We start from the raw sequence: 24,954 nt of genomic DNA on the forward strand, positions 1-24,954 counted from the left end.
CGTTTCCTTTTTGCGCAAAAAAACCCTTTTCCCGCAAGATCCTTATGCCCCAAAAAAGGAGGTTTACTGAACTTGCGGGAAAAGGGTTTTTTGCGCAAAAAGAAAACATCCACACTGCTTGTTTTTGTGCAAAAACCCCTGGCGCAAAAACGGATCGCCAGAAAATATGCAAATGAGATCGCGACTCATGCAAATAAGTCCCTCATTCCCATATTTTTTGTCAAGAAAACTCGTAGCGTAGACGTAGCCTCAATATATTTAAAAGGAAATTCCATCGACTACTCGATTAGCAGATTAAACGCCATTTAACATCCCCGCTCTCTACCCTGGAGCCCGGCTTTCAAATGCCCTACGCCGTTCCCTGAGTCCAACGGCTCATAAAGATCAGGCCAAATTCTGTCCTACCTTAGGGGGGAGAAATTCCACAGAAGCCCATGGCTGTGCCTGTGATACATTGCTCAAAGGCTGAGTCTGCCCAGGCCTGTTTCAGTCACATAGGAGGCCAAGTGCAGCGGGAGAGGAGAAGACCGAATGGCAGCGTTTTAAGACCCAGTATCCATTACCGGGCTGTATTAGAAAGCAGACACTGGCCCGTGTAAACACTCGCAGGACCACTCAATATTATCAAGCCCTTGTTCTGGGCTTAAAAGGGAACAAGTCTAGCAAGGAGCATTCCCCACGTAGCTGGGACAAACAGCTGGTTTTACCCTCCGCACCTGCAGTGGTCACGGGACCTGGTCTCTAAAGTCACAAAGCAGGTCAGTAACGGAGCCAAAAACAGAACGGAGATGTCTCTCCCCGCCCCCAGCTCTGCCTGACCCTCCCTTCCAGCTCTGACTTTTGATCTCACGCCGTCAGGGAGCCTCGACAGCACACAACCAACGCGGGGACCAAATCCAGCGCGCTGGCCATCTACGGTCGGCGCACTAAAGCTCTAGAGGAATTCGGCTAAGTAGTGGCGCCTGCAAACGTTAATCCCCCCGGCAGAGACGGCTAAACCAAAACGACCGCTGCACTTCTGACCCGAAAACGGATTGAAAGGTTGTGTCCCAAGGCCAGAATTCCACCGTCTGCCCAGGCCACCGGGGTGCGCCTTGGAAAGAGACGCCTCACCTGCACTTTGGCCAGGGCCACGCCCGAGGAGCAGCGATGGTTAAACTAAAGTTTCCAACCCGTAACGCCAGAGAACAGATAGGGCAGGTTTTTACAGCCGAAGGAACGAGACTATTCAGAGACCGCGTCCTATCGTCCACCAATGTTCTCCGCACCGAGCTCTCACTACGCAGGATCACCCCGGCGTGTCCGGCATCTCTCATCCATCACATTCGTACCCAGATCTAATCGGAGCAGCGGCTGAGCTCCGCTCTGGCTCAGTGCTGGCTTCGAAGAGAAGCCGCGGAGACGAGATGCCCCCAATCAGAGCTAGAGAGCCCCCGAAGAGCGTCAGCCTGGTGGGAACTCGAATCCTCCATCCCAGGCTCCGGAGGTTGCTGACTTACCCGTGAGGCCCCCGGAGAACCCGCCCCACTGCGCTACCTTCAGCCAGCCCAGGCTGGCTTTTGCGGGGGGAGGGGGGGGAAGAACAGGACGTTGGTGCTGCACTATTAGACATACGGTCCCTTCCTGCACCTGTGAAATCAACCTTTCATCAATCTCAGCGAGACCCTGCCCTCTGCCATTCCGGCCTCCCTCTCCGCCCTCCTGCTCTTTCCCCCACGAGCGCCTCGTCGCTCTCCCCCATGCTGGAAGAGGGACCCGTCTTTGATCCCACACAATGGCCGTCAATTCCTCGCCCCCCCCTTCCCGGAATCCTTCCCACAGTGACCCCCTCTTGTTAACACGCTACCGGTTCCTTTTAAAATCTACGCTCCAGCTGGCGGGTCTGGCAAGCCCCAACGCTGGCGTGTGCATCCTTCCAATGCGCATCTGCCCCCGTGCCCCGTCAGCAGCATAAACTCTTGGACTGTCTCTCCAGCTGCCATGCATCCAGCAGGCTCCATCAAGCGCAAGGGAGGGAGGGAGTGCAGGGAGAGCCAGCCAGAGGAACAAGGAGGGGGCATGAGGGAACACCCCGGTTAGCAATCCGAATTTTGACAGGGGCCTGTGGGCGGGGGGCAGTGCTCCTCCTGGGTGCTACCACGAGTCGCCCATGCAGCCAAGTGTGAATGCTGCTCACGATCTCGGCAGCAATCGCCCAACCTGTGGCTTGCCCGCATCCATCTACTCAGCAGCCTCGCTCCAAGTGCCCCGGCCCGGCGCTTCGGAGGAAGAAACCCCGGAATGAACAATTATGAAGTCACCGGAGGAGGGCAGGTTCCCAGTGCCTGGCGAGAGGCAGCACCCCAACCTGGCAGAAGACTGACAGGTCCCCCCCCCCATCTCCACTTCCCGGGGGGCTCATTACGCAGCAGGCGTCATCCAGCCGGTGCATCTCTAGAGCGAGGGTGCACCCACCACCCCGGTGCCAGCTCATGGCCCTGCCACTAGGTGCGGGAGGAGAAAACTTGCCTCCTCCAGCGCCCCTCCGATCTGGGGGTGCAGCGCTGGTTCCCGGGGGGGGGGGCTGACAAGTCCCTCCCCACTTCAGTCCTCTGCTGTCTGAGCCCCCCTCCCCCACCAGGCTGCCAGGAGCTGCAGCGAGGCTGCAATAAGGCGCCGACCCCAGCTGCTCCTGTACGTCCCGGCCCGGCCGCGCCTCCGGGCGGGGGCTGCAAAGCGAGCCGGGCAGGGGAGCCCGCAGCGGCCCCGACCTCCCCGCCCCACGGGCCGCCCCCTGCCCGGGCCCCGCGGGGAGCCGCAGCGCCCCAGGCACCTGTCGCCGGAGCCGGGGAGGCGCCCGCCCGGGAGCGATCGGGCCCCGCGCGCGGCTGCGAGCAAAGGGCAGGAGGCGCAGGGCAGCCGCGGGACCCCCGCCAGCAGCTCCCCGGGACGGGGCGGGCCCCTCCGCCGGCGGGGTTGGGGGGGGCCAGGGGGCTGCTGGGTGCCCTCGGGGGGGCTGGCTGGGTCCCCCAGAGGGACGGGGGGGTGGGTGGATCCCCAGGGGGGCAGGCTGCGGGGGTCCCCCAGAGGGACGGGGGGGTGGCTGAGTGCCCGGGGGGGCTGGGTGGTTCCCAGGCGGGGCTGGCGGGGGGCCTGGGTGGGTCCCCCAGAGGGACGGGGGGGTGGCTGAGTGCCCGGGGGGGCTGGGTGGGTCCCCCAGAGGGACGGGGGGTGGCTGAGTGCCCGGGGGGGCTGGGTGGGTCCCCCAGAGGGACGGGGGGTGGCTGAGTGCCCGGGGGGGCTGGGTGGTTCCCAGGGGGGGCAGGCGGGTGGGCTGGGTGGGTCCCCCAGAGGGACGGGGGGGTGGCTGAGTGCCCGGGGGGGCTGGGTGGGTCCCCCAGAGGGACGGGGGGTGGCTGAGTGCCCGGGGGGGCTGGGTGGTTCCCAGGGGGGGCAGGCGGGTGGGCTGGGTGGGTCCCCCAGAGGGACGGGGGGTGGCTGAGTGCCCGGGTGGGCTGGGTGGGTCCCCCAGAGGGACGGGGGGTGGCTGAGTGCCCGGGGGGGCTGGGTGGGTCCCCCAGAGGGACGGGGGGTGGCTGAGTGCCCGGGGGGGCTGGGTGGGTTCCCGGGGGGGCTGAGTGCCCGGGGGGGTGGGTGGGTCCCCCAGAGGGACGGGGGGTGGGTGCCCCCCCTCTCTCACCTCGGACTCCTTCCGCTGGCTCCTGAACAGCTCCCGCCCCTTGGCCTGCAGCGGCCTCCCCCTGCCGGGCGCCCCGTCCCCGGGCAGGGCGCTGCTGGCCGCCCCGGTCTCCTCCATGCGCCCCTCTGCCCTGCCCGCGCCAGCACGTGCAGGCTGAACCCCCCCCCCCCTCCACCCAGGGACTCGCCACGCCCCCGCGCTGCCATTGGCTGGCTGTCTCCGCCGGGGACACACCCCTAGGCGCCGATTGGCTGCGTGAGCGGCTGCCAGGGCGGGGCTGGGGGGAGAGGACACTCTGGGGTGACCACTAGACCATGTGGTCTGGCCCTGGGCTGGGGGACAAGCTGCAGCCAGGGGAGGGTAAAGGAGCAGTGGGCGCCGCTTCAAAGGGGACAGAGCGGAGCTTGTATGAAGCCCCGGTTCGCCCACAGCTTGGATGCTGCCTGCAGGTGGGTGGGCGCCTCCGCTCACAAAAGGCACCTTGGTTCAGAGAAGGGGATCGAAAATGATGAGGGGCTTGGAACAGGTGCCATGAGGAGAGAGAAAAACTGGGACTTTTCGGCTTAGGAAAGAGAAGACTAAGGGGGAAGATGATAGAGGTCTATAAATTCATGGCAGGTGTGGAGAAAGTGAATAAGGCAAAGTTCCTTGTTCCTATCACATCAGAATGAGGGGTCTCTAAGTGAAATGAATAGGTAGCAGGTTTAAAACAAATAAAAGGAAGGTGGTTTTTTTTTGCACAGCGCACAACCTGTGGAACTCCTTGCCAGAGGATGTTGTGAAGACCAGGACTTGAAGAGGGTTCAACATAGAGCTAGATAAATTCATGGAGGTTAGGTTCATTAATGGCTATTAACCAGGATGCGTAGGGATGGTGGCTCTAGCCTCTGTTTGTCAGAAGATGGGAATGGGTGACAGGAGAGAGATCACTTAATGATTCCCTGTTCTGTTCACTTCCCCCCGTCTCCCCGGGGCACCTGGCATTGGCCACTGTCAGCAGACAGGACTCTGGGCTAGATGGACCTTTGGTCTGACCCAGTGTGGCTCTTCTCATGGGAGAGGCTGGGGCCTCAGCTGGGACGGTGTGAAAAGGCCGCGGGCACTAAGGGGAAGGAGGGAGGTTGCTGCCCCCAGGGACAGAAGGCCTGTGGCAGCAGGTGGGATGTGGCAGGAGTTAGAGACATGGCCACCGCAGAGCAGGATTCACTCTCAGGGCAGTGGTGGAAACGAGGCAGACGCCAGGGCGTGTGAAAGGGGAGACAGGGCGTCACAGGGTTAGGCTTTTTCTCCCTTGTGGCCACAGCACTTTTCCTCAGGCCGGGTTCCCATGCCCTTTGTGAACCAGAGGGACTCAGTCTGTCCCGTCACAACAGCTGCCTGTGGTTGGAAGCTGAAAGCCAGAAGGGCATCGCAGAACTGGACGGGCAGAAATTTCAGTCCAAATGGCCAAGGTGGTGATAAAAACACCGAGCAGAGGGGATCTCAGTTTAACTTCTCAACCGGCCCCCCCCCCAAGAAACTCAGTAGGGCTCGCTGTATCTGCCTCTCTCACTGTCCGTTGATCTTGGATCCCGCCTTCATTCTGATGGAGATGTTGTGTGTGTCTTTGGGCAACCCCTAGATTTTAAGGCCAGAGGGGAGCACCAGGTTATGTGAAGTCACCTCCACAGTACCAGCCATTACATTTTCCCCTCCACTTGTGTTTGACAAAAACACCTTCCAGTCTTGATTGGAAAACACCAAGAGAAGGAGAACCCACCACTTCCCTAATCACCCCCCATTAACATTGTTTGCATCTCTTTCCTCACCCATTGAGCACCGTTATAGACCCCACAACACACTAGCCCAGTTTGCCACAGCATCACCCACCTGGAAGCTTGTCCCTTGTGACCCCTGTACAGCTTTTTCAAAGGCACGGCTTTCCCATCCGCCATGGTCTCCATGCCTTGTTCCAAGAGTAATAGAGATGTAGCCGTGTTAGTCTGGTGTAGCTGAAACAAAAAACAGGACTATGTAGCACTTTAAAGACTAACAAGATGGTTTATTAGGTGATGAGCTTTCGTGGGCCAGACCCACTTCCTCAGATCAAATTGTGGAAGAAAATTGGCCTGACCATATATACCAAAGGGATACAATCAAAAAAAGTGAACACGTATAAAAAGGACAAATCACATTTCAGAACAGAGGGGGGATGAGGTGGGGAGGTTAATGTCTGAGCTAATGATATTAGAGGTGATAATTGGGGAAGCTATCTTTGTAATGGGTAAGGAAATTAGCATCTTTGTTGAGACCTAGGCAAATTGCATTTGGCTCCGTACGAATTCCTGACCTCTTGTGCTACTTGGCCAGTCTGTGTGTCAGCCACTGATTTTATCAGCAGCACTTTTACACTGCTTCCAGCCCATTGCTGAAAATATTGCACAGAAGCCGTCCAAATACCAATCGCTGCAACCTCCCCCCCAAAACACCCGAGCGGGTGATTCTCCAGTGACAGCTACAGAGTGAGCTCCGTTAGCCACTTCTTACTCCAGTTAACATGTGCTCTCTTACTACGGGGGACTGCCAATTCTGATCAGACTGTCGTGGGGTACTAAGTCAAACACCTTTCAAAAGCCTTTATATGTTGCATCTAATTTCAAACCCCCAAGCATTAAATCAGGTTTGTTTGTCAAGACCTGTTTTCCATAAAACAATGTCGACTGTCATTAATTATATTCCTGTTCATTAATTCTTTATCTAGAGTCCTGTATCGGCTCTGCCTGAGTACCGACACAGCATTAGCTTTCTACCAGTGTTCTGGAATTGCCCCGGCTCCAATACTTACTAAAAACGAACAGCAGGCGGCGAGAGATCTCCAACTCATTTTGAGCATTTGGGGGCAAGTTACTCGGGTGGATTTAAAAGTGTTTATTGCCAGTAGTTGTCTACCATCTTCCTTGGCTAGGAATGGACTGCAAGCGCCGTGGGGATGCGAACTGCCCCTTGTGTCTTTCCACAGACAGAGCAGTAATAGCGACTGAAGAAATATAAAACAGAATTAGACTATTTGCCAAAGTCACTGTGTGGCTCCGTGCCTCAGTTTCCCCAGCTGTAAAAGGAGACCACGCTTTCTTCACAGTGCTGCAAAGCACTCTGGGAGCAGGACGGGAAGGTCTGTAGTGGAGAAAGCAGCGTCCACGGTGACACAGCATCTCTGGCCGAGGAATGAGACTATTCAGCATCGTTGTATCACATTCCAGACATTTCCAAATGAGTTCACTGGGGCTCTGCAGGATTTTGCCTGACCAGACAGGGGACCTGATCCTGCCCTTGTGAGTCTTCCAGGGGTCTCTGGCTGCCTGCCCATTGCCAAAATGAAATGTTCTTCCAGTGCTCAGAGAAAGGACAAACCCCAACCCCCCCCCCCCCCCCCCCACTCCAGGCTTCCAGAGCTTAGCATAGTGGCAGGCAGCCTGCGGCACATCAGGGCTCTACGTGCAGCCTACGAGACATTTTGTTTACTGTTGTCCACACGCAGGGCTGCCAGATTCTGCTGGTTTTTGTCAGTGTCGGTTTTTCCCTACCACTATTACTGAAGTGACCCGCCCGTGTGTGTCGAGTGAGGAGCAGGCTGATTGCTACAACACTGAATGTGAGCGCCGGGCGCTCCCTCTGCAGCCAGTCCCAGCGCTGCTACGGTGCAATCGGCACCCCCCGCACATTCTAGCTACGCAAGTGCAGTGAGCAAAACTACCCGATCCTGGGAGAGCGTCTTGGTGACAACAATCTTGCGGCCACTCACCAGCCTCGGTTGCCCATCGCTGGCTCAGCTGGTTCCCGGGAGGGACTAGTCCTAGGCCTTCCTAGAGCAGCGCTGCTGGGGACTACATCACACTCACATTCATCGTCCGTTTCCTAAGGCCCAGCAGCAGCGGGATTAAACCCTTCCTTTCCTGTCAGAATCACAGAATCAGAGCATCAGGGGATGTCAACTTTGCAGAGCCAAGGAGCCATGTTTTCTAGTGACTGGTCACTTCCAGGCAGTTTGGGACAGTGATGGGAGGATGTTCAACACTCCTGCTTTTGAGGGTGCCAAAGCGACTGTGGACATAAGGTTAAAACCACAATAACCCAGGTAAAGAGAGTTTATTACCTGTCCTCCTTAGTAACGATTTGGGACAGTGCTTGAAAGTCAGGCCTCGTGGAGAAGATAGATGGCTACAGAGGATTTTCTACACATCTGAAACCACGGTTATCTGGGGCTAGATTTGGAATCAGAGATAGTGGAAAGGCATCACCCCTTCCAGAGACATAATGGAGCTCACCCATAACTTAATCAGCAGCATGTAGGAAAAGAGACAGAGATCCCAGAACAAAATGAACACAGCAGGAGGGAGGTAGAAGCTCTTCACTGCATGCCCCTTGCCGAGATTCTAAGGGCTATAAAATCATGATTGGTGTGGAGGAAGTAAATAAGGAAAAGTTATTTGCCTGTTCTCATAACATAAGAACTAGGGGTCACCAAAAGAAATTAATAGGTAGCAGGTTTAAAACAAAGGAAGCATTTCTTCACAATCTACCTGTGGAACTCCTTGCCAGAGGATGTTGTGAAGGCTAAGTCTTTTACCGAGTTCAGCAAAGATAAATTCATGGAAGTTAGGTCCATCAGTGGCTATTAGCCAGGATGCGTAGGAATGGTGTCCCTGGCCTCTGTTGTTAGAAGCTGGAAATGGAGGACAGAGACGGATCATGTGAGGATTCCCTGGTCTGTTCATTCTCTCTGGGGCATCTGGCATTGGCCACTGTCGGCAGACAGGACACTAGGCTAGATGGACCTTTGGTCTGACCCAATATGGCCGTTCCTATGTTCTAAACATAGCAACTGATTTTCAGGCACGAACACAACGGGTAACAAACCCTTTACTCAGCTGACCAGGCCCAGTGACTTCCACAGGAAGAGCTGGAAGAACCGGGTGTATGGGGGAAGGGCTGGAAGAAATTTCATCCTTTTTAATCTGTATTTTCCTGTTATCTTTCTGGGTCTTGTATCAACATTGAGTGTTTGCAAAAGGCCTGCTAAGGGAGGTGACAGAATGGGCGCCAAACAAGATAGCGTGATTTTTTCAGACACAATTTAGCTTGTTTTCACCAAAGACAGAACAGGAACAGGAGAAGACCCAAGAGCCGTCTAAACAAAACAATTTCCAGCTCCACTCAGACAGCTTCTCTACCGAATGATTCCAATCTCTCCGCACAACATACAGGGGATGGGAAACTTGGGAGCCAGAATCACAGAGCTGGAAGAGACCTCAGGAATCAGAGTCCAGCCCCCTGCCCAAAGCCGGATCAACCCCAACTCAATCATCCCAGCCAGGGCTTTGTCAAACCAGGACTTAAACACCTCTAGGGATGGAGATTCCACCCCCTCCCTAGGGCACCCATCCCAGCGCTCCCCCACCCTCCTAGGGAAATAGTTTTTCCTAATATCCAACCTAGATCTCTCCCACTGCAACTTGAGACCATTGCTCCTCGTTCTGCCATCTGCCCCCACTGAGAACAGCCTCTCTCCTTCCTCCTTCAAGGATTCAAATCCTGGCTCACAGGCCATTGCAAACAGCTGTGGGCTGCTGTGCTGTGCGGAGGGGTGGAAGTGTGACCAACATGCAGGCTGCAACCCACGGTTCAGTATAAAACATTGTAAGTCTGGCTTGGAGAAGAGCTTTGGCCTGAGAATTGTCTCATCCACCCTGATGGCCGAGAAGACTGTTGCTGCAAATCTTGAAGCAAATCTGCCCCACAGGTTTTGAGTGACAAGGACACAAAGATTTCCCAGATTTGTATTGTGCCTTCTCCAAAGAAGCACCAACCTTCTCCAGGAAAAGACAATTACGAAAACTGTCCGTTGCCCTCCTCTGCGGCTCTGCTTGCAGCACCCAGCGCCTTCTATAAACAATGAACCACCAAGGCACCGGGGCAGCTTTCTCCCTGACCTGGCTGCTGTTACCCTCGTCCTCTCCCACCCCACACACCAACATAGATTGCAGCCTCCTTGGAGCAGGCAGCCGTTGCGTTCGTTTGCAAAGCGCCCTGCGCACCTGGGGTTCTGTCTACATGATCGAGGTGGCGTTAGGGGTAGGGACCCCCAGAGCAAAGGGGCTGGGAGGAAGGCGCAGAAGGGTCTGAGAATGAAAAGCAGGGAGCCGGGCTGTGATCGGAAGCCTGATCCTGCTAACTCAGGAGAGGAATCTGCAATTTCTAGCAGCTGAAGTTTTTACAAACCCACTAGTACTGGCTAGGGATGTTTGTGTGTAGTCGTTCAGATGATTAACCGAGAAGCCTGGGCTCATCAGTTAACTCTAATGACTACACACAGCACCCCTCTCCCGCTGTCTATCAGAGGCAGCAAATGGGAGGGAGGGGAGAGGGGGGAGGCAGTGCCCATAAGGAGCTGGCTTTTAAGCTGGCTCCCACAGAGCTGCCTCCCCCCGCCCCGCGCTGCTGCCTCTTTATCCCACTTGCCCCCCCCTTTGCGTGTAAACATGTCACCGCTACAAATTCCAGTGGTGACACATTGACACACACACACACGTTCGTTAACATCCCTCGTAGTGGCACTGCAAGGTGTGGCTAGTGCACGGCGTCACCCCCGGCCGAGGCCAGGGTGAATTGACCGTTACGTTTAGAAACAAGCGGACTCCGGCCATATCTTTAAGCAACTGACTGGCACTGGACATACTTACAGGCTAGAAGAGAACATTAGTGGCCAACACAGGCATTGAGCCTACTGGCACTGCCCTGCCCTTCAGCTTGCCGTGTGACAAGTACCAAATAGAAACGTCAGAGACGAGGACAGGTACATCTCGTTTCCTGGCGGTCACAAGAGCCAGGAGGGTAGAAAGCGCCTCCTGTTCCCAGACCTCTCCAGGGCCTATCACAGGGATACATGCTGGAGGCCACGATCATTTTGCAACATTTTATTTGTGTGTTGAGATTACAGAGTCTTTATTGCTGATCTAATACAATCACTCAGACATTAATATTTAAAACAGCCTTTTGAAAATGTTGTATTCTCGGTTTCACTGTAGACTTATGACAGATGATTGGTTTTTTTTTCCCTCCTGGTTTCTAAAGTTCAGAGCAATTGTTTTTCTTATAAGATTTTGCTGGTGTTGCCTATCTCCGTTTTCTAATATTAAAAAAAAATTGGTTACATTTAATAAACCCATTACACTTAATGAAGAGATGATCATGGAGTATGATTCCAGACTGATTAGGAGAAGCCAAGCAAGCAAAAAAGCTTACGGAAAAGGCATAGCAACATGGAGAAAAATCTGTAAAAGATCAGAGGGAGGAAAACGTCATTCAGAATTTCTTCTTCTTCTAGCTACACTGAAGATAAAAGGAGTTTAAAAATCAGCACAAACAAACAAATTCACCGATGAGGACACCACCACCACAGGCTACGCTAGTGACAGACACAAGAGGCAAGCGACCCTTACAGATGCACCAGCGGGTCACCCGATGGAATGGTTATTTTCCCGGGGGGGCAGACTGAGCCTGAGTTCGGAGCCCGTTTTTCCAAAGCGTGCCTGGCTCGACACAGGACCCTCAGCTGCATTTCCCAGTTGGTGTCACTCCAGAAAGCGGCGACAGGCTAACGTCGCCGCCTTCTCCACAGAAGAAAAGGGAAGAGAAGGCTGGTACTAGTCTGGAAGGCCAGTCTGCTGGCCGCAGTCTGGCCAGCTCTCGGGGAAAATGAGGTGCTATTTTCCATGGGAAATTAGGGGGTGCCCACGTGATGCACGACAGCGCTAGCTGCTTGGGACTGACCACTAGGCTCCTTTTCCCTAAAGCACAGGGACTGCACCTCCCAGCTTGCAACGCTCCACCTTGATCTGAGCCAAAACGCATGCCGGGACCTGCCGTCTCTGAGGCTGCATCTCTGCTTACAGGCAACGAGTGGCCGGAGGCCGCCCTTCGCAGTGCGCTGCTCTCCTAGGCCCTCCCCCAGAGGTGCAGGCGAGGAGCCAGATCACGTCTCGGTCTGGACAGAGCATGCCTGGCCACGCATCTCATTTCTGCCACGCTCACTCCCTCAGCACTGCACAGCTCTTGATTCCATGGTCTCCAGTCAGGGCCGGCCCACAACGTCCTGGCACCTGAGGTGGGGAGCTCAAACGATGCCCCATTCCCCCTTGCTTGGACCAAAACTTTGAAAGGTCTCGATTCTCTGGGTCCTAGTGGCACCCCCCCCCCCCCCCCCCCAGTCTGGCACCTGAGGCAGCGACCTCAGTTCACCTCATGGTAAGGCCGGCCCTGTCTCCACTGCACAAAGGAGGCCCTCGTTCGGAACATCTGCGTTCTGGCGCGGCGATAGGCATGCAAATGGAAAAACAAGAGACCCGAGGGTCTCCTCAGATACCCTTAGCTAAGGCAGCGCTTTGCTATCAACTTTCAAACCAACATCGCGGTGAGAGCCCGGGAACTTCCCGGGAAATTTACAACCGTTTTGGGAATCCTGCCCTGCTCCGTATGGGACTGTACTCAGGTCACAGAGGTGAGATGCAAGCTCACAGACAGTCCAGCCAAAGCCGGTGTCAAGCGTTTGTCTGACAAGCAGCTTCACATGCCGGGCGTAAGCACGTGAGAGAAAGAGCAGACGGACGCGTCGGACGCAAGCATCCTCTCTAGGCACACGAAGACAGATCTCACAAGAACTCCACGGTACTGTTCCACATTCCCCAACTCCTGGTGGCTGGGAAGTGGTTCTGTGACTACACACAAGAGAGAAGCCTCCCTCTAAGAAACTCTTTCCCTTTTACTTTTGGCCACTTGGGCTGCCCACGTATCTGCAGCCAAGATCTTAAAGAGCTACGCAAGCGGATCAATTCCCGGGGCTTCGGCTCAGACAGAGACACTATTCAGACAGCGGCCCGAGCATGAAATCCTGACACCCCTCCACACCCGAAGTCAAAGGGACTTTCGCCATTGAGTTCCATGGGCCAGGATTTCACCCTGTGTCTATACACCCAAGGGATTCCAGGACAAAGCCGGGTAGCTGCAGAATAAGGTTAGTCAAACAATGTAAGTATTACAAGCAATGCACCCGACTTGCATCTCCACCATAATTCAGTGGTCTCTTGCGAAAAATCTCAGGACCTGAATAAAATCCACAAAGGGCCGAAGATGATTTGTTACATGACTGGGGATTCTTCTACATTGCCTCTCTCGGACACAGCTTCATAAACCTGCCAGTAGCTTGCCTACAGCTTTCTGCCGAGGGCTCCATCCCCTGGGAGGTTGAAAATTGAACTGAGCAGGTTACTAGAAAATTGGCTGTAAGGAGGAATCGTGACACCGGGCAAGCTGGCCCAGGAGGTGGTCTTCCTCTCTAACTTGGATGATTCTGCGACTTGCCGGTCGACCACCAGTTCTGTCTTTTGTGTGCGAGAACACAACGCCACAACAAACTGCTCCCATGTGTACAGACCCCAGATCCAAAGAGGGCAAAACAGCGATGTGATCAGGTACCACAGTGGCAAGCACTGTCTACAAAGGGCAAGGCTGCTAGGATCATGCCTCTAGTAGTGGAAGCCACTTGAAGTACCTTGGAGTTTACACAAGGGAGATGTCTCTAATGACTATGAGGAGAAATGGTGACTTTAAACATCACCTTGACACACGTGTCTGCGCTGTATGCAGCATCCAGACGGGACATCTTGGGCTACAACAAGTAACGGAGGCATGTTTATCAGTTCCGACTAATACGACAAGACTAGACAAGATACTCATGTGACAGTGATTCTGAACTCTACTTATAACAGCTAGGTCTCAGGACAGAGCATACTCTCTGGTAAGGGCTCAGGATAATTACTGGTGCTTATGAATCCAAAGAAGGTTCCCTAGAATTCATTCACTGAACAGACGAATCTATGAAAATAAGCCTTGAACGGCTCCGGCCTTGGGAGACTGGGCAATCTTTACCAGGCCTGGTGCCTTTGGACACAGACGTGACGTCCAGAGGACTGAAATACCAACTGGAGAAGGACCGTGTCAAGAGCGGTCCTCAGGCCTGAACTGCATTACTGCTTCATTCTGCAGCAGCGTGCACAGCGAGTTGCTGAGATTCCTCTCAAAGAGCCGCCTCTGAACGTGAGCAGCACGTCGGCAAAGTTGCCAGGCCGTCCCACAAGCGGGAGCAGAAGGGGACGCGCATCTGCCCCCCGGGGAAGAGAGCTTTGCTTGGCCTGGAAAACGTTGGCACGGCTCAAAACCTGCAGAAAGAGGCTGCTAAAGAATGGCGCGTAATTGGGTCTGAGTGCGCGCTGGTGTGAACTTTGCCGTGTCGTCCCCAACTGCTTTAGAATGGGAGCATCTCCACCGCCTGGGTCCTAACTCAGGCTATGGAGTGTGCTCCGGTGATGCTATCAACTAGGCTCTTGGTTACAGCTTCCCACTGTGCTGAGGCAAAGTTCATTTTGGCTTGTTGCCAAAGCCTGTCTTTGCGCAGTCAGCAGAATGAGAGAGTTTTCCCCAGTGGCTGCTGGCAAGATTTAATGTTTCACTACTAAGGCAGCACCAGTCTTGTCCGCAATGTCTAGAGCAAACAGGCTTGTGCTCAGTTCCTTTTAAAATGGCCTAGAAACAAAATAACAAAAAGTCTCCTGCCCCGGCAAACCGACAGACCTTTTTGGGGACTGCCCCCAATTCTGCTTCCACTGAAGAAATGTTAAGGTACAAAGGAAATGTGCAACCTTGAACGTAAGTTCCTAGACATTAAGGTACTAAAGTAACGTGCAAGCTTGAAGTCTGATCTCACATCTCGCCGCATGCATTGTCCGCCACCCCCTGTATATTAGAATAGACATACAGCGATAATGGATTACTTGAAGCTGACAGATACTTTGCAACAAAATAATTCCGCCAAATACTTCTTCCCCCCTTACTTCCCTCCCCCCGAAACAAAAATCAACCGTCTCTCAGTCCCCTGGCAGTAAAAAACACCATTGGCAAAGGCCGCACGTACAGTACTCTAGTTTAATAAATAAATAACCTAACACACTGTCTACTATGGGAGCAAGTCCAGTTCTGATTGAAGAAGCTTGTACGGTTTCATCCTGTACTCCAGTTGAGAAAAGGCTTGGATTCTTGTTCCTTACTTCTGATTACAGCTGCTGAAACCTAATACCTGCAGAGGGAGGAGAAATACGAGTCTCAGTTAGTCATGGTGCATATAACCGTGCATGGTTCCTGAGCGCTGCCAGGATAAGACAAGGGCTACGTCTCCACTGCAGGCTTCTTGTGCGAGAACTGTTTTGCACAAGAGTTTCTGCGCAAAAATTCTTGTGCAAGAGCGCGTCCACACTGCCATGTGCTTTTGGGCAAGAGATGTGTTTTTGTGCAAGAGCCTCCATGGCCGTGTGGATGCTCTCTTGCGCAAGAAAGCTCTGACGGCCATTTTAGCACAAGAAACCCGTTGCCCATCCACGCTGCCTTCTTGCGCAAGAGGGCTTATTCCACATGGGGAGAGGAATAACTCTTGCGAAAGCAGCTCTCTCTTCTGATGCTTTACTATAAATGTACTTGCGCAAGAACGCACGTGTAATGTAGACGCTCTGCAAGTTTTTGCACAAGAACAGCTGTTCTTGTGCAAAAAGCCTGCAGTGTAGACGTAGCCAGAGGGTATTGACTTAAAGGGCATAAACGCAAAGGAGGAAGGAGAGTGATTAGGAGGGGTAACCTCTTTTTCTCGGAAACACCACATCAAATTTAGACATCTCGTGCTCCCCCACAAAGCTCTTCAACTTTGCCCCACTATCCCAGATCTCTGGTACAATTTTCAAAAGCACCTAAGTCCCATTGACTTTTAATAGCCTGGCTGAAAAGCTTGAAGAATGGATGGTTTACACCTTGGTTTACACAATGCAGAAAAGAACAAAAATGATTTCGGAGTTGGCGGAAAAGCCTTCCACCGAGAGACGGAAAGAGCTCAGTCTGTTTATCACACAGAAGACTGAGAGGTGACTTGATTGCCATGCACAAGTACATTTATGGGGAGACCACACCAGATACTAAAGGGCTGTGTCATACAGCGGAGAAAGGCAAACATGAGCCAGTGGCTGAACGCTTGCCCGATTTAGGCATTCCTACATTCAAGCAGGAAATCAGGCAGAGTTTTAACAGTGAGAGTGATTAACCAGAGAACCAAAGGAAGTGGTGGGTTCTCTCCTCAGGCTTTGCCTACACTGCGAGTTTTTGGGGCAGAAAATATGCTAATGAGGGACTCATTAGCATAAGTCAAGGTATCATTAGCATATTTTCTGCCGTTTCTTTTTGCACAAGGGGTTTTTGTGCAAAAAGCAGTGTAGCTGCTTCTGTTTTGCACAAGATCCTTATGCCTCTCCTTTGCGCAAAAAGAAACGGCAGAAAATATGCTAATGAGTCTCTCATTAGCATATTTTCTGCAGCAAAAACTTGTAGAGTAGACAAAGCCCCAGTGTCTTCAAATCAAGGCTGGCTGTCTTTCTGGAAGATAGGCCCCATTCCAACACAAGTTATTGGACTCATTGCAGGTGTAACGGGATGCAGTGTAATGGCCCTTTCTGGCTATAAACTCTATGAATCTAAGGGCTTAAGTGACTGCAGAACATGGGACGTAGAAGTTTCTGAAAATGTCACCCGTCTTTTATGTGTGACCCCCATGTACCCAAACGTCTGATAGCCAAGCACTTTGAGGCCGAGACTGTGTCTGGTACAATGCCCAGCATACTGTTGGTGCTCAACAAATCAGTATGGGACACGGAGCAAAGGGAAATTTAGACTGAGCAGCAGGAAATGCTCCCTGCTAAGACCGAGAAACGGTCTAGCTTGTGACACTAACGTCGGATGGGAACACACGCAGAGGGGAAGGAAGACAGGCTGGCGATCTGCAGGTCGTTCTCACCTCTAACTCTGAAGAGGATCTTTTAAGTGTTTAGGGGCCGAGGGTCTAAAGCTCACGTCAGTGGTACTGTACGTTACTGGGGTTCATACAGCAAAGGAGCATGTGTCGGCCCAGCCCCAGTCCGCAAACTCAAACTCATCTGTGGAGGCGCAACCCCATTTCAGCCCTCCTGTAAACAGGAGCACAGGACCTTAAATGCTTGAGCGGATTGACAAGTAGTTTGACCCGGGAGAGGACCTGAGGTCTCTTAAGGAAACCTTTAATTTTCACTGAGCACTGCCAACCTTCCCAGATCCGCGCAGCCTCTGAGAATGACGGTGCTTGTCCCGAGTGATCACAATCGCAGGCTGACAGGAACAACAGTGTTTAAGCACCCCGAGGTGTGTTTTTAAAGGCACAAACAGGAGTTATGCATGTAAGTCTAACCCACAGGGCAAGAGATGATATTCCAGGGCTGAGGTCTGGACTGTCCCAAGAATCTTGCCACTAGAAATCCTCCCCCAGGGTCACTAGCAATAATGCTGCTTGGTACCATGTTGTGCGTGTCAGATTTTAAAAAAAATTGTCATTTGAGTTGAGTTGGTGTCACTGAGATTTGCCACTAGATTGAATCAGACGGAAGCTGTCACCCTAGCCTGCCTCCTTCCACGCAAAGAGCGTGTCAGAGGTGATTGTGCATTGTCAGTTTTCCTTCATTCTGTACCCCCACCATTTCATATTGGGTCACGGTTTCTGGGGAATGGGTAATTACCAGCCCCCCGGGAACTGTTCTCAGGGTACCAGTGGAATCAGATGCTTAATCATGGCGATTATTCTTGCTCCCGTAGGTAGAGCTGAGCTGATATCCACATAACCAGGCGTGTGTGTGCGTTTATTACATTAGAGAGAAGGGCTGAGAGAGAGACAAACAGAAAGATGATGTTTAAAACCAGCACCTGTAGTAGTTTGGTTTGAAAGGCCCATTTTTATTTAGTCCCAGGTATTTCGCTTGTTCATCTGTTAGTTCTGTCAGATGGGCATCGAACGTTGGAAGATGAAGACTTGCCACATACTCATCTGCAACAGATTCAAGGGAGATTAGCTTGAACATGGCAAATCGCCTAGGTTCCCCCCTCACTGCTGGATGTACAAACCAAAAGGGTCCAGTTATGGGTTTGTCTACACGGCAATGTAAGCCCTAGCCTGGCCTTCCTTGTGTCCACACAGCAATTATGTTAACCTAGGGCTTGAATTTAGGGTTCCACGACCCTCCATGGCTAGAGGGTCCAAGCCCATGTTAAGCTGGGACCTAGGGTGTGCACACAGTCCTAGTTTTAATCTGGTCTCAGAAGTCTTCTGAATGTATCCCAGAGTTCCTTGGGGCAACCCCCTTAGTCCTCTCTCTGCCAAGGATCGGTGGTACTCTATTGCGAATGGAAGCCACACCGCCCTTTGCAACTGGCAGTAGCTCAGGTCAGCATTAACCCACTGTCTGCCGAAAGGGTCTGGAAGCCCCCCTATTGGAGAGCCTGCAGGCTTTTGAAAGGGGACCAATCAGCAGACACTTCCTTGGTCAAAAGAGCATGGCTAGATTTGGGGGCCTGCTGCCTGGGAGGGAGGGAGGGAGCACGAGCCAGAGAGCAGAGAACAGTTGGGGAAGGAGGGCTCCCAACATCTCTGCTGCTTCTCCTCCTGGCAGGGCAGCCACCTTGCTCCCAGGTCTCCCTGCCCTCCCGGGCGCCTGAGCTGTGAGTGGGAGCCAGCCCCCAAACTTCCCCATAGCCACCCAGGTATCCCTTCTCTCTGCCTCCAAGGGGCATGGGGGGGCAGGAATAAGGAATCCTTCGGGGGTGCTGAAACACTCCGCACCCGTTCTGTTCTGAAACCTGCAGAGTATGTCGAACGTCAGGACAGCCAGAAATGAATAAACGGAACCAAACAAAACCACTTCCCCGAGCGCTGCGTCTCCGAAATGAAGAATGGCAACATTCCATTCCAATGCTTGGACAGCCCTGGAGACTTGTGTCCTGACTACCCTCAGGACGGCTGCCCGTGGGAATTTTCCTGCCCATGGACGCAGCCTAGAGGTGAGGAGCTCAGTTCTCAGATCTGATGGAAGTTCAGGATAAGCCTTCTCCAGCTGCAGCCATTCCGCAGAGGCAGCCACCAAGGGAGCGATTCTGGAGATCAGGCTCCCACCTCAGCACCCAAGGCCCATCAATAGCACCCTCACACTTAGGAAAGCAGGTGGGCACTAGTTTCTCCACACAGTGCAGCACATCGGTAGGGCTCGAGTGTCCACGGGTGAGCCAAGGCGCGCTATGCATGCTGAGCTAGGGCTACTTGACGCGGGTCTGTGCTCTACAATTTGGACGTCAGAGCTCTAGGGTCACGCCTGGGTCAGACAAGCCTTGATCTAGAGTTAAAATGCAGCTGCTCAAGCCCAGGGTTCCTGGCACAGATCAGCTGATTCGAGTCCCACTAACCGTAGGCGTATATTGTTGTGGAGACATACCCTATATGCCCCCTCCTGACCTCCAGAGGAGTTTTGTCCCCATAGGACGTGCAGGTCTAGCCATGCAGACGTTCCCCTACCACATGCAAACACAGCCAGAGAGCGGATGTAAAGAGTTTCTTTCTATAGTTACTGGCTGAGTCAACTTTATCAGGTGCATCAAGCATTAGAGGAGAATGCCAGGATCCAGGGAAGTCAAGGCTGGTCACCTTTACAGGGCGAAGGGCTGTGTCATTTCGATAGATCTTGACCTCAATACAAATGACCTCTAAGCCGAATACAACTTCTTATCCCGGAGAAAAATATGTGATTCTTCTAAACACTGTTAGAAGAGAACTACACCCGCCTAACCCAGCATAAGGAAGAGTAAAAAATAGCTTCTGCAATCCTTTACGGTTAGAGTATGTTCACTGGCAACAGCAGGAGAACGGAGGCTGGACTCCTGGGGTCTACCACTGAATCACTGAGTGTCTCTCTGCAAATCATTTGCCTGCCTGCCTCAGTTTCCCCAGGTGTAAAACAGAGATAATGTGTCCCCACTTCACAGGGGTGAGGCAGCCTGATTAACACCTGGAACGTTCTCCAGCTCTCAGATGGTAGGGGCTATAAAAATGCAAGGTACCTTTCCCCTCGCTACTCTTAAGCCTCCTAGTAATCCACACATGGGATTCCTACTGAGATTTATCTTATTCCTGCACCAACTCAACACCTTTCAGATGGCAGCAAACGTTCGTATCAAAACAAGGTACGTTCTGGCACCAGGAGACTCAAGTAATGATGGGGACTGGCTCTGGGATTTCTAACTGCATAAACGGTAGGACTGTGCCATGAAGAATGAGGATGTGGCTGAATTTGGAAAACAGAAGAGTCCCTTTGGGAGAATGAATCCCACCCTGAAATGGGGCAGCTTCACAGCAACAAACGTGAATTCACTAGCTCCGACTCACTATTAGTCAACCAAGAACCTCACACTGGTGTCTAAAGATGCCCCTGTGAGTTAGGGAATGAGATACTGTTTTATGGAAGGCAGAGCAACTTGCCAAAATCACAGCAGCTGAGCCAAGAACAGAACCCTTCCGGGGGGAGGGGTAGCTCAGTGGTTTGAGCATTAGCCTGCTAAACCCAGGGTTGTGAGTTCAATCCTTGTGGAGGCCATTTAGGGATTTGGGGCAAAAATTTATCAGGGATGGTACTTGGTCCTGCTGTGGAGCTAGGGGACTGGACTCAATGACCTTTCAAAGTCCCTTCCAGTTTAGGAGATAGGCAATCTCCATTAATTTAATAGGACTATAATAGAGCTTAAAGAGAAGCTAGATAATTTCCTGGAGGTTAGGTCCATAAAAGGCTATTAGCCAGGGGATAAAATGGTGTCCTTGGCCTCTGTTTGTCAGAGGCTGGAGAGGGATGGCAGGAGACAAATCGCTTGATCATTGTCTTCGGTCCACCCTCCTTGGGGCACCTGGTGCCGGCCACTGTCAGCAGACAGGACACTGGGCTAGAAGGACCTTTGGTCTGACCCAGTACGGCCGTTCTTATGTTATGTTCTTATGCCTCCCCATTCCTGCTCTCACCACTAGACAATCCTCATCCCAATTTAAGGGGAAAACTATGTACGACTCCAACCACCAGAATAGGAGAGGATGAAGGCAGGTCTCAAAAGCCAGCAAGAGGCCCCACCCCGTTCCACCTCAGTGAAGGCAAAGACAAGGCGATGGGGATGCCCTTACCCATTTTCTTAGGCAGCAGGTAGACATCCTGTTTGTAGCGCCCTTCTGGGGCATTGTAGAGCTCTATCAAAGCCAGAGCCTGGGAATAAAACAACACATCTGGCTGAGCAACCCTCATGTACCGTGGAGCAAAATGTCCTCTCGCTAGCCCTGAACATGGCTCACCTGAGTGGTTGCGGTGATGGACAATACAAAGGTGGGCACAGTGGAACAGCTCAGGTTCAACAGACGGCCCTGAGAAAGGAAATAAAGAAGCCCCTTAATCCACGTGGTGCCTTTTAGCCTGGAGGATCCCAAGAGAAGCAGAATGTGTATAAAAAGGACACGCACTGCTTCAAACCATTAGTGAAATGCAGCCTCGCTGGGGTGGAGCAGAGTACACAGCCACACACAACGGCTGTAAGGAGCCCTGTTCCCACTGGAACCTGCAGGGGGTGGGGCATAGGAAGGAGCAAACTCAAACGGGACTTTCGAGCCCGGGGCCAAGCCCTGTATGGGTGTGAAAAGGGCCATGGAATCAGACAGCAGCCCGCACCTTCCCAGCCCCATGCTGGGGCACCAGCTCAGGTCCCAGGAGAGGGCCCCGTGATGGATCACCCACACACTGTGGAGCTGTCAGAGCTTTTCCGTCCAAGCACGGCCTGGCCAGGCCCAGTTTAGTGTGTGGGAGCTGATGAGATCACAGCCCGGAGAGGCAGCGTGAGGGAGAGACAGACATGCCTGGCAATGCTGCCAACGGTTCCTCTGCAAAAGCCCCAGGAAATACTCGGCAGCCTCTCTTAACAGCAGGCGGTGGCCCTACGGAAGCTGCCTCTCTCCAGCGCGTCGGCCTCCCTCTGTCTCTGCAGCGGAGCCACCAGCACCGGGGGAAGCTCAGTCGCACGGTTCCAGAAGAGCGCAAGCAGAGGCCGTCCCAGCGGGTGGGCTATGGCGGGCCACAGGCCACGCAGAAGACAACAGAGCGGCTCAGGCCATGCAGCCCACCAGAGGGACAGGCACAGCTTTCGGGGTGGACAAATGCAGAGCCCCTGGCGAGCTGCTTGGGCCCTGGCAGCCATCTTGAGAGGTTTCTGAGCACTGTGGCCCATTCAACCCTGGGCCTCTTTACTGAGGCGGCCCCTAGTGAGACAGATCCTGCCTTTCACCTGCTACTTACCTCTGCCAGCAGCACTATCCTCTTCCCATCTGGCCAGATGACATGGTCAACCTGAGACCTCACCCTCTCCCAGGTCAGCTCAGGTGTACGTAAGCTGGCCTGAAACACAGCAAACCAGACCGTGGCAGCTACAGCGCAGCCAGGGCAAGTAACACAGCCCCTCCACTTCCACCGTCCTGGGCTCTCAGACTCCTCCAGGCTCCACTGAAGTGAGACACTATGAATCACGTATGGCTCACTTATTCATTTATTATAGGCTGGCACTCTAACCTCAGCTGCAGTTTGAATTCTTCTGACTGCACAGCTAGCTCAAAGGCAGGCTGAAAACTGATTTATAGTCACGGACATTAGACCCTCTGGCTGCTGGTTTCACCTTTCTTTCCAGGAACAGGGTGGCTGGCACCAAGGCACAGGCTATGTCTAGACTGCAAGCCTCTTTCAAAAGAGGCTTTTCTGAAAGTCTAGACTACAAGCCGCTTTTTCGAAAGAGGGCACCCAGGCAGTCTGGATGCTCTCTTTCGAAAAAGCACAGTTTGCATTACATAGCGCCTTTTTTTGAAAGAGCACTTTTGAAAAAAGGCGTTATTCCTCGTCAAACAAGGTTTGCCGCAGTCGAAAAAAACTGCCGCGTTCTTTTGATTTACTTTCGAAAGAACACGGCTGCAGTCTAGAGGCAGGGGAAGTTTTTTCGAAAAAACCCTGCAGTCTAGACACACCCACAGAGAACTGCTGTCTGTAACCATGGGTTGTGGATGGGCAAAACAAGCCTCTTTCCTCTGGGACTGCTTCCAGCAACAAACCCTTCTGGACTGGCACTGCAAGGAAGAGCCAGTCCTATTTTCCTGCTTATCTCCAAACCCAGATGAGCAGATTTCAAGTCCTGTGCAGTAATTGGCATCACTTGCCCCTAGGTTACGAGCAGTGCGCTGAATTCCACTCTGAAGTCTCAACAAGACCCTTCATGGTTTAATAATGGGAAAGTCACCAAACTTGCAGCAAACTAGCCTGCTGGTGGGAAGGAGGAAAAGGGCCTTTATACTCTTCCAGCTTTTATTTCTGAAGCTAAGCTAGTGCAGGCGCAGCTCTTTGAGGATGTCTTAGGCATTTTTTGCAGTACAAAACAGATGGTGGGGTAGAGGTCTAGTTTATTCCCCGGTCCCCTCAGGCCAGCCAGTCAGAAAAACTGGCCAGCCAGGAACCACTACAGATTGGACCTCCCTGGTCCAGTACCTGACCCATCCTGGATTTGCTGGACTTGGGGAGGTAATTTCTGGCCCTGTTGTCCTGCTCAACAGCCCTCCTGGGGTGCACCAGGCTCCCGGCACTGCTCTCAACTCACTGCCAGCAGTCCACTGCCCTGCCGGCCCACAGGGCACCCAGCCGCCAGCCCTCCACTGGGACTCTCTGGTCCTGGAACATCCGTGGTCCTGCCAGACCAGAGAGTCCTGGCTTAGAGAGGTTCAGTCTGTACCGATGACTGACTAACTGATCTCAGAAGCTTTCAACACTCCTGAGAATGAGAATTAGGTGAGACGAGGGGAACCAATGAAATGAACGGAAGAAACCCTCTCCCAGATACCCACCAGAGAACACACCAGTGCTTACCACGTCAATTTCAGTGTTAGAATGGCCCATGTTGCACACAATACAACTGTTCTTCATTCTGTCCAGATGCTCTCTCGTCACTACGTTCTTGTTACCTTTAAACCCAGACATATATGGTAATACACAGGAGTGATGACACAGCTCCAGTAAGTTCACCAGTGCAGCCCACTCCAACCAACCAGGTTTCACTTGAGTTTTAGAAACAGGCATTCCTTTTTTCACAATTTTTTTTCAAAAAGCTAGAATGAAAACTGAATGTCTCTCTCTCACACACACTGAACGACGTGTGAACCTGGCTCTTTGGCCAGCAAACCAGAGGGATGCACAAACCCGTTTGGATAAACCAGACTAACCCCACTGCTTGCTAAGGAATGCCCACCCCCAAACTCAAATGACATTTCTCTGGGTTTGAATGAGCGCCACCGCTCCGATTTGCTCACACTATATTCTCTTCTGCTGAACCATGGGACAATCTGGGCTCTGGCTTGGAACAGGAAGGACTAAAATAGCTTGAGCGTCCTCACAGTGTTTCTGCCATGAGGAAGTTCTGGGAACCGCCCGAGAAGAGGATGGCAGGAAGCCTGCTCTCTCAAAAGGACTAGCTCAGACGAGCTTGTTCTAACGAGTATCTGAGCTCTTAGGTGCATAGGGGAGACCAGCTTTGTGAAGGTCTAGACACAAGCAGGTCTCCTGTACCGTAGCTGCTTGTCACCTCATGTGAGCTAAGGTGTTTGCCATACGAGACATACAAGGACCTTGGCGGTAGGTGGAGTGTGACGAGGACTTGGCAGCCTTCTGCAGTATTTATTGGGTGCAGGCAGCTGTGCTCTGCCCATGACAGAATAAGCATGGGACTGGCCAGCGACTAATGTAAAAGTGCCTCCTTGTTTGGAGGACTATCATTGGCTGCTGGGTGTTAGCAACTTTACAAAAGTATCCTACCAGGCCCGCCTATTTGAATTGTACCGCTGCCCCACTCCAAAGACAGGGGTTTGACCAGCACATCTAGCCCATGTGACCTTGCAGCTCCTCCCATTACCCCGGGACACACCAACCTGTGCAGGTGATGACAATGTCGACCTGTCTGATCACCTCGTTGAGTTTCACAAGGCGGAATCCGTCCATGCTGAGAGAAAACAGAGAAAAACCTACAGAATCAGAGGGCTGGCTGAAACACACCACACACCCCGACGCGAGGCTGAGCTGCCAAGAGGAACCCTTTGGGGCCAGACTGGGACCCACTGGTGCTGCACACTGATGGGTTTGTAGCAGCACCAAGAGCAGTGTTGGCTCAGAGGATCTTACACGGGGTTTTAGTGGGGAAAGTGACGTGGTGGAGTTCCATGTTTTCTATCAATCATTCTAGATCAG

At 52.9% G+C, this 24,954-nt stretch overlaps 2 protein-coding genes across 8 annotated transcripts in view; both read right to left on the reverse strand.

Annotated features, from left to right (window-relative positions):
* Positions 1-3,835, reverse strand: part of STRIP2 (striatin interacting protein 2) — a 74,312-nt gene extending 70,477 nt beyond the window's left edge. Inside the window, exon 1 of the mRNA XM_075925402.1 lies at positions 3,680-3,835. Within this exon, the coding sequence (XP_075781517.1) occupies positions 3,680-3,796 (117 nt within the window). The 5' untranslated portion in view covers positions 3,797-3,835. The remainder of the gene's footprint in view (positions 1-3,679) is intronic.
* A 6,782-nt stretch (positions 3,836-10,617) lies between these two features.
* Positions 10,618-24,954, reverse strand: part of AHCYL2 (adenosylhomocysteinase like 2) — a 175,186-nt gene continuing 160,849 nt past the window's right edge. For all 7 annotated transcript variants that reach the window (XM_075925410.1, XM_075925413.1, XM_006120332.4 and 4 more), the window contains 7 exons: positions 24,639-24,709; positions 23,584-23,678; positions 21,979-22,077; positions 20,988-21,056; positions 20,823-20,901; positions 17,537-17,657; positions 10,618-14,846 (listed from right to left, as the gene is read on the reverse strand). In XM_075925410.1, the coding sequence (XP_075781525.1) occupies positions 14,840-14,846; positions 17,537-17,657; positions 20,823-20,901; positions 20,988-21,056; positions 21,979-22,077; positions 23,584-23,678; positions 24,639-24,709 (541 nt within the window). In that variant the 3' untranslated portion in view covers positions 10,618-14,839. The remainder of the gene's footprint in view (positions 14,847-17,536; positions 17,658-20,822; positions 20,902-20,987; positions 21,057-21,978; positions 22,078-23,583; positions 23,679-24,638; positions 24,710-24,954) is intronic.

The sequence above is a fragment of the Pelodiscus sinensis genome, chromosome 1, assembly GCF_049634645.1.
Source record: "Pelodiscus sinensis isolate JC-2024 chromosome 1, ASM4963464v1, whole genome shotgun sequence".
Lineage (NCBI taxonomy): Eukaryota > Metazoa > Chordata > Testudines > Trionychidae > Pelodiscus > Pelodiscus sinensis.